Source organism: Lissotriton vulgaris, chromosome 5 (genome assembly GCF_964263255.1).
Source record: "Lissotriton vulgaris chromosome 5, aLisVul1.2, whole genome shotgun sequence".
In the NCBI taxonomy this organism is placed as follows: domain Eukaryota; kingdom Metazoa; phylum Chordata; class Amphibia; order Caudata; family Salamandridae; genus Lissotriton; species Lissotriton vulgaris.
Window position 1 is genome coordinate 1,571,406,922 of NC_141693.1, and position 15,391 is coordinate 1,571,422,312.

General features: G+C 45.4%; 1 protein-coding gene across 1 annotated transcript in view; it reads left to right on the forward strand.

The window, feature by feature from the left end:
- MMP14 (matrix metallopeptidase 14) overlaps positions 1 to 15,391 on the forward strand; it is an 86,545-nt gene that overhangs the window by 34,350 nt on the left and 36,804 nt on the right. The window contains exon 2 of the mRNA XM_086923654.1: positions 14,546 to 14,694. Within this exon, the coding sequence (XP_086779780.1) occupies positions 14,546 to 14,694 (149 nt within the window). The remainder of the gene's footprint in view (positions 1 to 14,545; positions 14,695 to 15,391) is intronic.

Below are 15,391 nucleotides of genomic sequence, written 5' to 3' on the forward strand. Positions count from 1 at the left end.
AAGAGCCTCCCAAAAACTAAGATCGCTAGTGTTAGGAGCATAAATGTTTGTGACGTAAAACTCTGTGTTGTCCTTACTCAACTTGGCCGTGACCCATCTCCCATCACCACTCGCTTCAGAGGACAGTAGCTCAATCTTAGATTTCCTCGCCACAAGAATCAAGACACCATTCTTTTTTTGCACAGCTTCTGCACCCACAACCTCATTATAAAATTTGTTCCTCATATGGTAGAACTGTTTAGATTCAAGTTTCGTCTCTTGTAGCAAGACAATATCACCTCTCAATCTCCGTATGTAGTCTAAGATCTTTTGTCTCTTAACAGGTTGGTTCATACCCTTAACATTAAGAGATAATACCTTCAGTTTATCGACATTACCTACCCCTAACGGAGTACTAACAATTCTATGTGTCATCAATAAAATGGACCATCATAGCAGAGTCATATATCACACAAGGCATCAGCAGTAGCATGACAAAGAGACAAAATTCCTCGAGATCAATAAGGCCCATATATGTGTTAGTGCGATAACAGAGCCCACAACCTCCCTCACCGCCAAGTATTAAGACAGTAATTAATATGCAAGCACAAAGAAAGAAAAACAAGAGACATAGAACATACATCCCAACCCAGAATCCCCACATCCCCCCACCCTCCCCACCCCACCTGTACGTAGTAGGCACGGTGACTGGAGAGAGATTGCAGTGCCTCCTCCCCGTGCGTGTACATGTTTGATCAAGTTTGGAACAAATCAATTCCCACAACATACCAGTGGATTGCCGCTAACTAGGGTAACCTGGGTAAACAACATTCTAGAGACTCACAACTAGGGACTTCGAGAAGAGACGTGCATATCATAGTTCCTGTTGATCTTAAGGCAACTGAGGAAAGTAACAACAATATTAGCTGACATAGCCCCTCAGAGCACAGATGGTAATCGCAGCCGCTTACGGACAGATATCCAGTACCTGATGAACATTGTACTAACAGGCAATGATATAGCATTCTCCTTAATCAATGGAACAATATCAATTGCAAACCTTACAGACGACATTATGCCAGCCGGCATTATAGAACTTTCTCCTTATCCATTAAATCAATAACAATTGCAACCATCGCAAAAAGCTGCTAAATTGTAACTGAACATAGTAAACGTTAGAGGATCAGGGCTCCTCCATGTTGAGAAAAAAGAACACACATGCAAAATTGCATGGAAAACGTGGATAAGATCCTTCACTTGTAACCTGAGGCTGAAGGCTGGCCAGCTGAGTCCTCAATGTTGTTTGTTTCCATGTCTAGATCTTCAGGTCCTTCCAACATGCGTTTCAGTTTCAATGGATCTGAAAAGATGTGCGGAGAACCTTGGATAATTACACGATACTTTGCTGGGCCCATGAAGCCATACTGGAAACCTCTCTTCTTCAACATCGGTCGGAGTGCCAAGAACGCTTTCCTAACATCAACTGTCTCTTTGCTAAAATCCTGTGATATGTAGATTTTAGATGACTTCCACAGGATATGGTTATTTTTCCGCATAAAGCTGAGAATTTGCTCGACATGTTGGTAGCGTAATGGTTTACACACAATGGCTCTAGGGCCTTTTTGAGTCTTACTTATCCTGCCCGGCGATCTATGCGCTCTGTCAAATTCTAACGGATGGACAAAGGTCATGTTAGTGGCTTGGGTAAACCATGATTCTAGGAAAGCCACACAGCTCCCCTGTTGATCCTCCGAACCTTCCGGAATACCAAAAATCCGTAGGTTCCCCCTTCTGTTCCTGTCCTCCAACTCCGCGAGTTTCCGTGTCGTTTGGTCTGCTGCTATGCACAGACGTTTAATGGCTGCGCATGATTTGACTTCCATATCTTCGAGTTTGCTAATCCTCGATTCTGCTTCCAGCAATTTTGCATTGGTGTCACGGTTGTCCTGCCTGATCGCCGCCACTTCCTCTTTGGTTGCCTTTGCCAGATCCCTTACTTCATCCAATCTGCTGAGTATCAGATCAATTGGGTCAGGGCTGTTTTTTCCCCCTTTGCTGGGCGAGTTCGGATTCGACTGGTCGGATTTAAGCCTCTTCAAGCTTTTCGCAAGCTCCTTATTATCTGCCATGGCTGATTAGGCGTAGTTTCTTTAGTAGTTTCTTTAGTCGATGCGGATAGTCTCTTTAAACACCCAGCCGCCTTTTAGGGACCGTTTAAAGTTGCTGATCACTCTGACCCATCAGTTGGCTCAGTGCAAGGAGATGAAAGTTACTATATAAATCGCCCTTGAGCTGGAATAATGGTCACCCATGTGGTTGCCGAACGATGTAGGGGGGTGTGCACACGGAAACAGAACACTAAGCTTGTGTCGCCATTTTGAGAGCCACCATTGCGTTAAACTTTACACTCTTGGAGACACTCTATCAGCCCCATTATTATATTCAATAAAATTGTAACATGCAGGGCTTGTTTTGTAAATCTAGAGCTTCATGATGTAGCCCAGAGCACATTCATAGGTTTGCAGGACTCCAGTCGACATTACAATAACCATTTCATCAATGAAGCAAACCCTGCCTCCATGGGACATCATACACACCACCACATGTTAATGAGCCATATCACTTAGTAATACATTGCCATGTTGCAGCGTCTGTGTAAGTGTCCACCGCTACTGATCGGTTAAGCCGACCCTTTTCTTCTCCTCGCATCAGGCGCCGGTAGGAAAGCAGCGCCAGGTACAAGCATTGACTTCCGTTAAGACGCCCTATTTTATAACGTAGTGGCTCACAGCTACCAATGCACTCGCTGGTTGTAGCACGGTGCCCAATAATAAAGCTCCTCTTCCGTGAGCTGCACAGGGAGTCCTCGCTCAAGGATCAATGCGAGGATTAGTATGAGCCGCCATTTTGCATATGTTAGCAGCGCAAACGTTCTTCACGGGTCTAATGGCGCCCGGTGGTGGTTGCGTCTACTCACGATTCTGGAGAGTCTGGAGATCTGCTCCGCTCATCGGCGCTGCTTCCAGTGTTCGTGTCTGTCTCCCGACGGGGACCTATGACTCAGCCGCCGATACTCTGGGCAGCCATTCGGTCTCCACGTCCGCCTCACACGCTGCAGCCTCCGGGGCGGGTCACCCGAGTTAGACGAAATATCCCTTATCAGCCACGAAAATCCACGGGCATACTTCCGAAATGCTCCCCTCACATTCCGGTATCTGATTCTGCAACTTTTAACGATGCAGGGGTGGTGAGGTGCGTTCCACCTTTAATTTTCGGCCACCGCACGGGTAGAGAGATTCACCGAGCCGCCATCTCCCTCGGCGTCCAAACCACGCCCCCTTGTAAAAGGATTTCTACACCTGTTTTCAGTGCCTTCTATGTTTCTGCTAGAAAACCCCCTTTGCTGTTCTTTTGAAATTATTAGTGATGGTTATTTAAAAAAAAAAAAAAAAAAATCATACTGTAAGTATATGGCCACCACATTTAGGCTGCATTTTTTTCTTTTGTGGCTTGCAGTAAAAAAAAAAAGAAAATTGCACCAGCTTCCTAGGGCAAAGCCTGTTGGTTTTGCCAGTGCTTGCTTAAGTTTTATTTTGGCAAGGGTCTATAGAAAATGTTGCAGTGATAGTGGTCTGGTATTCGGTAAAGGTCAGTTCTGTGATAATGAGCCATTGAGGCTGTATCAATAGAGCGAAGCCGGTCTTGTGTGATGGTCGGGCAGGCTGACCATAGTATTGGGCACGGAGAGTCTTGAGTTGGCTTCACTTGATGTGAGGTTACTTTACTGAGAGTTAGTGGACTGTCATTGAGTATTGGACATGTGGCTATAGTACTGGATGGAGCTCCACCATGAGGCTCTATGATTGGACAAATCGTAGTTGGGTGTCTCACTGGAGAGCTCAGTAGGATGTCAGTCAATGTAGGCTACCGTATGGCTTAAGGGAGAGCAAGGTACCAGATGTTTCTCACAGGAGAGCCAGAATGGGTGTCACTGCAGGGTAGGAGATGTTTCTTACGGGAGAGCTACGATGTGTTAGTGCAGGTTCCCATATGTTTGTCACAGAAGACATGCAATGAATGTCCATGCCGGGTGCCAAATTTTTGTCAGGGGAGAGCTAGGATGGGTGTCCATGCAGGGTACCAGATGTTTCTCTCAGGAGAGCAATAATAGGTGTCGGTGCAGGGCACCAGAAGTTTCTTACGGGAGAACTGGAATGAATGTCAGTGCCGGCTACCAGATGTTTGTTAGGGAGAGGTAAGATGAGTGCCTGTGCAGGGTACCAGATGTTACTTATAGGAGCAATAGTGTGGATATGGTGCAGGGTGCCAGATGCCTCTTACGGTAGAGCTTGGATGGGTAACAGATGCCTTTAATGGGAGAGCTAGGATGGGTGTCAGTTTCTGGTGCCAAATATCTCTTACAGGAGAGCTGGGTTGGGTGCGAGAGCAGGGTACCAGATGTTTCGAACAGTAGAGCTATGATGTGTCAGTGCAGGGTGTCGATTTTGGACACAAGGGAACCCAGTAGGGGACCTTCGGACCGTGGGTTACTTAACTTGTTTTTAGAGAACAGGGGTCCTAAGGATTCACAATATCACAAGCAGATAATAATATAGACTACAATCAGTACTATATTTTTGGAAAACGTCCAGCCGGACGTACGTTTATTCATTGGATACCATAGAGTTGTGTTGGCCCATGGAGAGGCCAAAGATAGTGGCCTGTACCTATCCCGAAAAGTTTAGAAAAGATAAACCAGGAAGAGGAAAATAGATCAAGGAAAAAGTTTTTCAGGCAAGAAAGAAGTTTTTGAGCCTGAAGGTGACTTGTAGTTACAGTAAATACAGTTACAACAAATTCACCCTGCAGTGTCAACAATTTCAAATAAACATATCAAGTAATATGCTACACTGCATTTTGCGTCGACGTTTCGATCCGCTGTATAGGCATATAGATACAGCGGACCAGCGCTGCCACTGTGAAAGGGTAGAAGCTGATCGAGCTTCGCCCAACCCGCCGCTGCTTCCACCTAGAAGCAAGCATCTGGCCGGATTAACTCCAAGCCTCCAACCCGCCGCTGCTTCGACCCAGAAGCAAGCAACTGGCCGGTCAGCCTCCACAAGAAGACCGCTTACCCCTTTCCACGCTCCCGGCTGCAGCGCGTGTAGCTAGGTAATTCCCAGCAACCACGAGGACCCACCAGAAGGGAACCTCGATGAATACGGAAAAAAACAAATAATTCTCCCCACCCCTACACGGCCCATACTACATGTGGCCAGCAATTGTTGAAAACCGGGTGAAATTCCTTCCACCGGTAAGAAGAGCTACTCCAAATATAGGCAACTAGCAGTAGCGCCAGGCTATATTTACTGCAGGCACTAACTGTAAAAATTGTCCTGATGATGATCCCATTGTATTATGAGCCCTTAGGGATCGAAACGTCGACGCAAAATGCAGTGTAGCATATTACTTGATATGTTTATTTGAAATTGTTGACACTGCAGGGTGAATTTGTTGTAACTGTATTTACTGTAACTACAAGTCACCTTCTGGCTCAAAAACTTCTTTCTTGCCTGAAAAACTTTTTCCTTGATCTATTTTCCTCTTCCTGGTTTATCTTTTCTAAACTTTTCGGGATAGGTACAGGACTGTACCCTATCTTGCCACTATCTTTGGCCTCTCCATGGGCCAACACAACTCTATGGTATCCAATGAATAAACGTACGTCCGGCTGGACGTTTTCCAAAAATATAGTACTGATTGTAGTCTATATTATTATCTGCTTGTGATATTGTGAATCCTTAGGACCCCTGTTCTCTAAAAACAACGTGTCAGTGCAGGGTATCAGATGTTTCTCACAGAGGAGCTAGAATGGGTGTCATTGAGGGACACCAGATGTTTCTTTCAGTAGAGCTGGAATGGTTGTGAGTTCAGGGTACCAGATATTTCTCAGAGCTAGAATAGGTGTCCGTGCAGGGTACCAGATGTTTCCCACCAGAAAGCTAGATTATGTCATTGCAGGACACCAGATGTTTCTAGAGGGAGAGTTAGATTGTGTATCAGTGAAGGGTTCTAGATGTTTATCCGGGAGATCTAAGATAGGTGTCCATGTCGAGTACCAGATGTGTGTCACAGGAGAACTAGGATGGGTCTCATTGCAGGGTACCGGATAGTTCTTACAGGAGAGATGGAATGATTCAGTGCAGATGTTTCTCACAAGAGAGCTGGAATGTGTGTCCGTGCAGGGTACCAGATGTTTGTCACATGAGAGCCCGAATAGGTATCCGTGCAGGAGACCAGATGTTTCTCACGGGAGAGCTAGGATGGGTGTCCGCTTCTGATACCAGATGTTTTTAACAGGAGAGCTAGAATGGGTGTCGGCTTCTGATACCAGATATTTCTACCGGGAGAACTAGGATGGGTGCCAGTGTAGGGTACCAGATGTTTGCCACAGGAGAGATAGACTGGGTGTTGGTTTCTGGTTCCAGATGTTTCCAACGGCAGAGCTAGGATGCGTAGAGCTTCTGGGACTATATGCTTTCTATGGGAGAGCTAGGATGTCTGTCAGTTTTGGTATCAGAGGTTTCTAGGGAGAGCTAGGATGCGTGTTGGTGAAGCCACATGCCTCTTGGTGTTTGGACCTGGTGCAGGAAAGATCGCCGTCACGGATTGGCAGCGGGTAGTGTTGAGTAGAGTTAAGTTTCCTACTGTGAGTGACACCCATATGACCGTAGAACTGGGGAAGCTTGGATTGGCTCAGTGGTGCAGGAATTATCGGTGCAGGGGAATTGCACTACCCCAGAAATCTTTGATAAAGTTTTGATGGAGAATCAACAATGTAGAAGCCATTTTTTGTTAATCTTGGAGCATTTACTCTACATTGAAGAACAAACTGTCAGAGGACATGAAACCTAGTTTTACAAAGTGCAACTAACTCTTTTAACATGGAGAGCTGTTTATTGTTCTTTTGTCTGACTGCAATTTCATTTTGTAATTCTTACAGCTGACACACTTGCCAAGACAGGGAAAGGAGAACGTCAGTCCCCCCACGTTTTCTGACTCGTATAAAAAGGCGCTTCATTTCCAAAGTAAAGTAAAAACATCTCAAAATATTGATCAGGAGCATGGAAAGTACAAAGGCATTAGTCGATGGCCAGCACCCCAGTCCCACTGGATTGGTGTCAGACATTGTGAGGCTTGTGGACCTCTGGCGAGTTACAGGGCTCCCCACTGGTAGTCAGTGCTGTATTACACGGAGATCTCAGTTTTTCTGAGTGAGGACTTCCCTGGCTGTAGTGCCGATGAGAGTTCTCAGTAATTGTCAGAGTAAACCTAGGAAGGTTTAAAATGAAGAGTGCTTTTGAGGGTCTTCGTAGGGCCTATGAGCCCTTAGTGGAGAGTAAAGCCCAGCACTTTGTCACCAAGTGTGGGGCCTAGAGTTGGACTGCAGTACTTGGAGATGAGGGCATACAACCAATCCTATTCAATATGAGAAAAGTTCATGCGCATTCTGTAGTCTTCGGGGAATTTTCTGGTTGACTGCTGTTCAGGAATGTCCAAGGAGAAGAGGTTCCAGGTCGAAAAGTACTAAGTATTACGTTTAGGTAGGGTCTCTGCTCTAGTTTCTTACTTGTTCCGGTAACAGGATGGGCATGATTCTGTGTTTGGGTTTCCACAAAGCAGTACCAACGTAGCAAAAACATTCTGAAATAGAACCTGGTCCGACCCAAGCTCTAAAGTTGGTTTATAGAAGCAAAGTCATCTGTGTTAAAACTTGCCCAAAATAAGATTTTAGTGGGATTTAGAGCCAAATGAATGACTTCGATAACGAGGACCCACTGGTAACAAATATCAAGCATTGTTATGTTTAAACGGTCTGGTCACAGTCAAGATTTTTGGTTTGCAAGGGTCACCCAAGAGATTTGGGGCAAACTGTAAGTCCATGGGATCTACTGGGTGTCTCCCTCTTGTTTAGGGTTCTGTTTCTATCTTCCCAGTTAAAAGCAAGGCTTGACGTTGGCCGCCTTCAGCATCTCGACCCAGTTCAGTCATCAGCTAGTGCCTATCCTTGACAGACACTGTATCTTAGCTAGTTCACAAATTCCACACAAACCCTCGCTCACACCCAAGAAGGCCACTACCTACCCTTCTTTGGTTGGTAACGACTTCCTGCCGAACGAACATCATCTTCTTTTCTATGAGTTCCAGAAAGGCTGGAGGTAGAAGACAGAACGATCAAACTGATCAATGTGTTTCTTGCATTGGGCGAACATAGACTCCACCAGGTAAAGGATAAGGAATTGGAAATGGCGAGTTTGAGTACTCTACATTAATGTGATCACGTGGGGGGAAGGATGCTTTTTCCCCCACAGCCCACAAGACAGTTATAGCTTAAGGGCAGAATCCCAAGAACCAATGGCAGGCAGTTTCACATGTTTGTGGAGTATACAAACCCCTGGCTGAGGGAAAAACCCCATGATCTGCACACGCAGAGGTTCTAGTCTGTGGACTGCAGTTACCCTCACACATCATCCCCTGTTCCCACAAACATCATAAACAACAGGCATCATAACTACTGGTACTAGATTTGCTCGACTCTGCTCGTTTTCCACAGATGTATGGATTTGTAAAACTTCCAAGATTATTCACAATATGGCGCATCATTTGCAGATTGTACCAAAAGTACAAGCACCGCCTCCGTCGCTCTGTGTAAGTCTAATTATGTATCAATCGTTGATTGTTATTTTCAGGCATTAAAAAGGCATGAATTGGCTCGAATTGGGTGGGGGAAGGCTGCAACAGGAAGCAGCAAAAAAACTTTAATACATACATGTAATTCAAACAAGATAGAAAGAATGAGTCCCTTGTCTTCATATTTCCCTTATGTTAGACGCTGTTTTCAAAGCAGAAGTTACTTCAGGAGGGCACTCAGTTTAGAAGACTCCCGAGCATCAGCACGACTACTAGGCGTCTAACTACCCAGTTCTTAAGCTTTAAGCCATGCCCAAAGTTAGAGCCCGTTCTAGATCTGATCTCGCCACCACTAGCAACTTTTTTTGTATGAGATTTCGGTTGGGCTGCCTCCCAGGATGGGCCAACGATCAAGCTTCATGTGGCTGAGCCCTGGAGACAGAGAAACATATTCTGTTCTTCTGTACTGAATACCATCTCTTCCGAAGGAAGTGGATTCGACCAAAATGCCTGAATCTGGCCGGCATTATTGTTTTTTACAGGATCCTAAAAACCGAAACATCTAATCCTATTACTCTTGCTGTAATCTGCTTTTTACAGAATATTTTGGTTTAGGCGACCGGAGTTTGTGACCCAGACTGAATAGGAGGGTTAAAAAAAAGTTTCCTGGTATGCAAGTACGTACTCGATCACCTGTTTGCATGTTATATGAAATTCTTTATTATGATTCATTAATGTGATGAGAAACGTGCGTACATTAGCCAGGCAAATTAAACGGCCACAGATTTTCCAAACTATGTTATGACTTCTGTCTCAAAATTGCTCTGACAAGCTGCCATTCTGGCATGCAGCCCAAGCTGTGTACTCCTCCATAAAGCGGGAGTACGCGGAGTGCCATGGAAAGAGCCTCTGTCTCACCCCTCTGCCCAGGTTGCACACCACGTCGCCTGGCCGGTAGCCCCACTCCCAAGGCTGCATACTGTTGAGCTAATGAGTCCGACAACCCCAGTCTGTGTCCTGTGAATAACACTAAGGCCCTTGTTCGCCCCTCCGTAAGTGGGAGGGTCAATCTAAGCGCGGAAACCCTAAGACAAACCCGGCTCAGTCCAGCACAGCACCCCAATGGCTTCAAAGAGGTGCCCTTGTTCTGTATGGCATCAAGCGGGGGCAAAGCGCTGATGGAAGGTTGGGCACAATTATGGAAGTTGTATTATTAAGTTGGACTTTTAAAGCAATTATGAGGAAAATCCGGACGCATCATCTGGAATTGTTGCAGCTGAAATCTAGTAAAATAAAATAATAAATATCCAAGCAGAATAATTCGAACAGCCGTGTGTCCCTTAGACATGTACTGTGTAGCACTGGGGTCTCCATAAGGTAGCGAGAGCGGCACCGGTACGTAGTTTGCAGATATGGAGCCCAGCATGTCATTCAGAGGGTCTGCAGCTGAACAGTGTCTTCTGCACATTGCTGAAGTCATTGCAACTCGTCTCCAGCCTGTCCTTGTTGCAGTCTGTTGTAATATTGGCATTAAATGTGCACACACTCGCACTCCCCATTGCTTGGACGTATATAATATTTCTCTAGCGTGAATTTAGCCCAGCGGAGAACTGTACAGGGTCAAAGACGAGCATGAAGTAGCGAGTGATCGGAGAGGTGGCTGGGTTGTGGATGGTGAATGCATTGTGATGTATTGTTCTTTAAAGAGGTGCATTTTCGAACTCTTTCCTGTTTTGGAGCAGCTTTGGGATGGTCCTGATGGATATAGGGATGGTATTCCAGATCCTCTGCGCATTGTTGGGAACAGGCCTAGTCCTTGGTTTTTTTCTTGTTTACACTTCTTAGTCTGCCGGTGTGCCGAGAACTACCACAGGTAGTGCACTTGTCTGCAAGACCGGCATGGTTGCTGGTCGAGACGTTTTTGCAAATGATGCAGCTGGTTGCGGAGATGGTATGGGCTTGCAAATGGAGCCACTGGAGTTGCATCTGGATGAGGGGATAATGTGATCATATTTCTTCAGGCCAAGGATAAGGAGTGATAATGTGAATTGTAAGAGATCACGAACTTGCCCTTATTGTGGTCACCCTTGCATAATGATGGGATCTTTAGCTTAATGGTGACCAGGCTGGCATAATTCATTGTATATCGAAGGCATATTTGGCCTAATAATGGACACCTCAGGCATAGCAGGGTTGACTCTTGATGTAAAGGTGGCTATACTGGACTGCCAACTCCAATGGTCACCAAGGGCAATAATGGGGCTTTTCCTGACATGTTGGGTGCATTCTTGGTGTTATGGTGCCATTCGTGGCATTTGCACATAGGCAAACGTCCGTGTGAGGTGGTTGTGCATGATTGATGAGAATTAAGCATTTATGTTTGGGCAGCTAACGTTTATTTACTAAAAAGACAAAGTACATATTTTGGTGCAAAAATTGAGATTTTTCTTTTCTTTTCCGATATTACAAAATGACCCGTTTGGGGTTTGTTTACCTTCAAAGAAAATAAGCTTGTATTTGACAGCAAAATGTTTGCATTTTCTGAAACCCATAAGTCCATGAGCATCGACTCAGTGATTATATTCCAAATATATTTAAAGCTGATATTTAATTGAGAATTCATTGTAACTTGGGGAGACTTACTGATGAGTTTTTTAATTTTATTCCAGCAATCGTAATTGCTCAGTTAATTAAAACCTTTACAGTAAAAATAAACTATAATTTCAGTAGGAGTGCCGGACCCTTTTTTAGTTGCAGGAACAATAAAAAGGGTAAACGCTGGTCCTGGACCAAATAATAAAAAGTCCCTAAATTCAAAACCCATATCGCTAAAACCTGTTTACATCTATCTGATGAATCTACCGAATAGCTGGGAACCCCCCCCCCCTCCCTACCCACCCCCCCCCCTCTCCCCCCATTGAGGCACAGATAGCATAGTAACACTGCCTCAAAGCTGACCCCATCCTGATGAACCGCTCCTCATCAAACTTCTCTAATCTGGGCTGGACATCAGCACAATACACGGGAAATGGTTTCCTTTGGCACATTACATTTCCGGCACTGGATAGTAGCGATATTAAGTATTTTCCCAAGCTGAGATTCCCCCAGTGAGAATAAACCGAAACCAAGCCCAAATCTGCTTGGTATGTTAATAGAGCTGTGCATTTGTCCAAGAGAGGGGGCACTACCAACAAGTCATGTGTAGTCTGTGCAAGGGCCATGTAATCATCTTAAATAATTAATTTTCAGCCCTATGGCCCAGTTTACGCTATATAAAACTGCGAAAAAATAAATATAAGGGGGATCCATTTTGAATGCAAGGTGCAGGGTAGACCCCTGTCAGATGACGTGATTGCTGACGTGATGTAGCAATAATTTGATAGAATTATGTGCCTTGTTCAATTACTGCTGCTGTTGTGTTTTTTGGGGACAGAGGTCACTTGCTGCTACTACTTTTATTTAATTATGTAGGAATATTTCATTTTGATACATTTTTAAAGTTGCAACCATTTATAACCTTTCTGATGCCCTCCGGTGATCATTACAGTAATGTTGGAGGGGTGTTCACTATTTTAATCTTGTCTAATGTGTCACCATTGATGGTATATATTATTATTTATTTATATTTGTAACTCAATGATTTTCATTGTGGCTCACATTACAGAAAAGTTTGGAGATCCTGCTATAGAATAAAAAAAGAAAGTGAGATAATTAGTGATGTTCCAATAAAGCCCCTTTTTTAGGGCCCTGGAAAAGTCAGTCATACTAGGCATTATTAGCAGTGGGTACTGTCGTTCACCACTGGTGTCTCGGGACCTCAACTAGATAAAGCGCAAAGACTAGAGCATTTGGAATTTAGGGTCAAGGAGTAAATCTGGAACCCACAGTTCCAGGCCACAGTAAGGGCTAAAAGGAACATTCAAATGGTTCCAGAATCGAGGAAACTTATTGTTTTTGGGCACTCGACTCTGCAGGGTAATGAAGTCATTAAGGCTCCTGTACTTCAGACCAGGTGTCCTTGAAAACCTTTGTTTTCATTCTTCATCATAACCTATAATGGGGATTGATGTCAGACAGACTACAACAATGTATCACATTTTCTATGCTATGTTTGCCTTCTGCCCTATTCTCATGGGCCGTGTCTACAGGATTTGAGCTGGGGTGACTTAGTTTCCCGCAATGAGAGTTCAAAAATCAGGATAGCCTAGAACCAACCATCCAAACTGAAATTTTGGGCCTCTCCCAAGTGCTGTCGTTGTCTCTTTAAAGATGTTAACGATCTAGGAGTGTGGATTAGGCCGGTGCTTGGGTTCCAAACAGGGAGTCCTATTGGTATCAGTCAGTGCTGAGGGAGTTGTGTCTGGGAAGTGAACTGAGCCTCATAACAGGGTCCCAGAACTAGCCCTGCTCATGGTTGGTGTGGACACCGATACAGCGCAAAGACTAGAGCATTTGGAATTTAGGGTCAAGGAGTAAATCTGGAACCCACAGTTCCAGGCCACAGTAAGGGCTAAAAGGAACATTCAAATGGTTCCAGAATCGAGGAAACCGACGACCCAGGGACAAACAGTTTCTCAAGTCCTGGGAAGAAGAGCATTCACCTTTGTGTCCCATCAGAGGAGGACAGGGAGATATGCTTACCACAGGACCGTTGATGGCGCTACATTTGCACTCCCAGCATCCATCTCTGCAGGTGCTTGAGCTCTGGCGACTCATTGCTTTGTTAGATACATTTTGGACAGTTGGGCTGCAAGGTCCTCGTGGCTTTTGGGTGGCTCGACTTCTTGAGGCAACCTCCAGGTTTCTTCACTCAGTCTGGCATTCTGGCCGTCCTGGTCAACGTAGTCAGCTCGCCTTCTTAGATCGGACAGTACAGCTCATTCTTGGCATGAGAAAGATGACAGGATAATTATATTCTTTCAAATGGCCCTGTGGTCTGCCATTTCTGCTCTGGGTCAAGGCATCTGGGGTAAGGCGATCTTCCATTTCTGCTCTGGATCAAGGGATATGGAGTAAAGTGATCTTCCATTTCTGCTCTGGGTCAAGGGATCTGGGGTAAGGGGATCTTCCATTTCTGCTCTGGGTCTAGGGATCTGGGGTAAGGTGGAGGTGAAACACTAGCAAGCACTGCTTACTTGGCATAATCCATCCTGATTCTTCCCATATGAGAGTAAAGGAAGAGACCACTCCCAAATGTAGCTCACCTGCCCTCTTCTGCCAGATGCCCCTTAAACGAGAAAAAGGCAAGGCCAGTGCATCATTAATACAACAAGAAAAACAACAACAACAAAAAAGTGCCAGGGCCCAGCATTTTTCCTAGGAGGGAGCTGCCCATCATCACTGCTGCCATTGTGGGTATTCCCATTGTCTTTGATTTTCTTTGTACGCAGCAGACCAGCATGCAAGCAGTGGTGAATGGTGGACTAAGTGGTGGAGTGCTTTCCGGTAGGAAGTTAGATGGAAGCCTGGCTTTGTTTTTTTGTCTGGAGTGGCAGGGTGGTATTCCGGGACTATTCCCCCAGGAAAAATGTGTAAAATGGTGAATTTTACTGCAGCTTTTCCCGGAATCCTGACTTAAGCTCTCACACACAACACCCCTATAAAGAAAGATTCACATTTGTACTGAAAAATTCACTTACTTCTAAACTTACGGCACAGGAGAACCATGATCCAGGAGTAGCATGGTTTATTGTAAATAATGTTAAATCGCACCTCCATGCATAGTTGGCGCATCTTCCTTGGCAGTATCTTGGGAGATGGAACACATGTAGACCTGAGTTATTGTGATTTCTGTCTTGTAATGCCCAGCCCTTCACACGTGCAGTGCTCACGCTAGCCCGCTCTTCATAATGTCTTAAATTGTCTCTCCCACCAGGCCTGGCTGCAGCAGTATGGATACCTTCCTCCTGGAGACCTGCGTACCCATGCACAGCGTTCGCCAAAGTCGGTGACGGCGGCCATTGCGTCCATGCAGCGATTCTACGGCTTGAAGGTTACAGGAACTGTGGACCTTCAAACAACCATGTGAGTGCATAGTGCATTCTCCAGTTGCATCGTTTGTCATCTGCCACCTCTGTTCTCTGCCCAACTCCTCTATCCTTTTTTCTTCCTTTCATATACCCTCATCTGTCCACACTCACGTCGGCTGTACAAAACCTGTGCCCTCCTCCCACATAAGATTGATTACCGAAAAACCACTTATCTCCCCAACTTATTAGGTGTCAAATGGGTGCCCGGCATTTTGAATGTGCAGGAACAATTAGTCTCCTATTGAAAGATCACGTGGGAAGCTTGGAGGTGAAAACTACCTTTTGGAGGCTGGTGCCGAACATCCCACAGCTATATGCTAGGGGAATCACCTGGCTCCCAGGTTCCCCATGGACTGGTACTGGACACTAGAGTAGCCTGAGAGTAGGACATCACATGATTCAAGAACCCTCCCCTGTGCTGCTTCATGGTGTTCCCGAGATGCTCTGCTGGTGCCCCCTCCACTTCGTGGACCGAGTGGCCCTTCGTCTGATGGTGACTGGACGCCTCGGACTGTAGGAGATCCGTGAGCAGGCATGCATACTGGGTTAACACACAGGATCACTAATCCTAGGGGTGAATCCTTTACACATGTTATGGGTGGGTCCTGGACCTCCGTCTCGTTCTATCAAGGGAAATCGTGATTGGATCTGGTCGATAAGTGCTGGCATGACATTAAGAATTTAGGGAATTC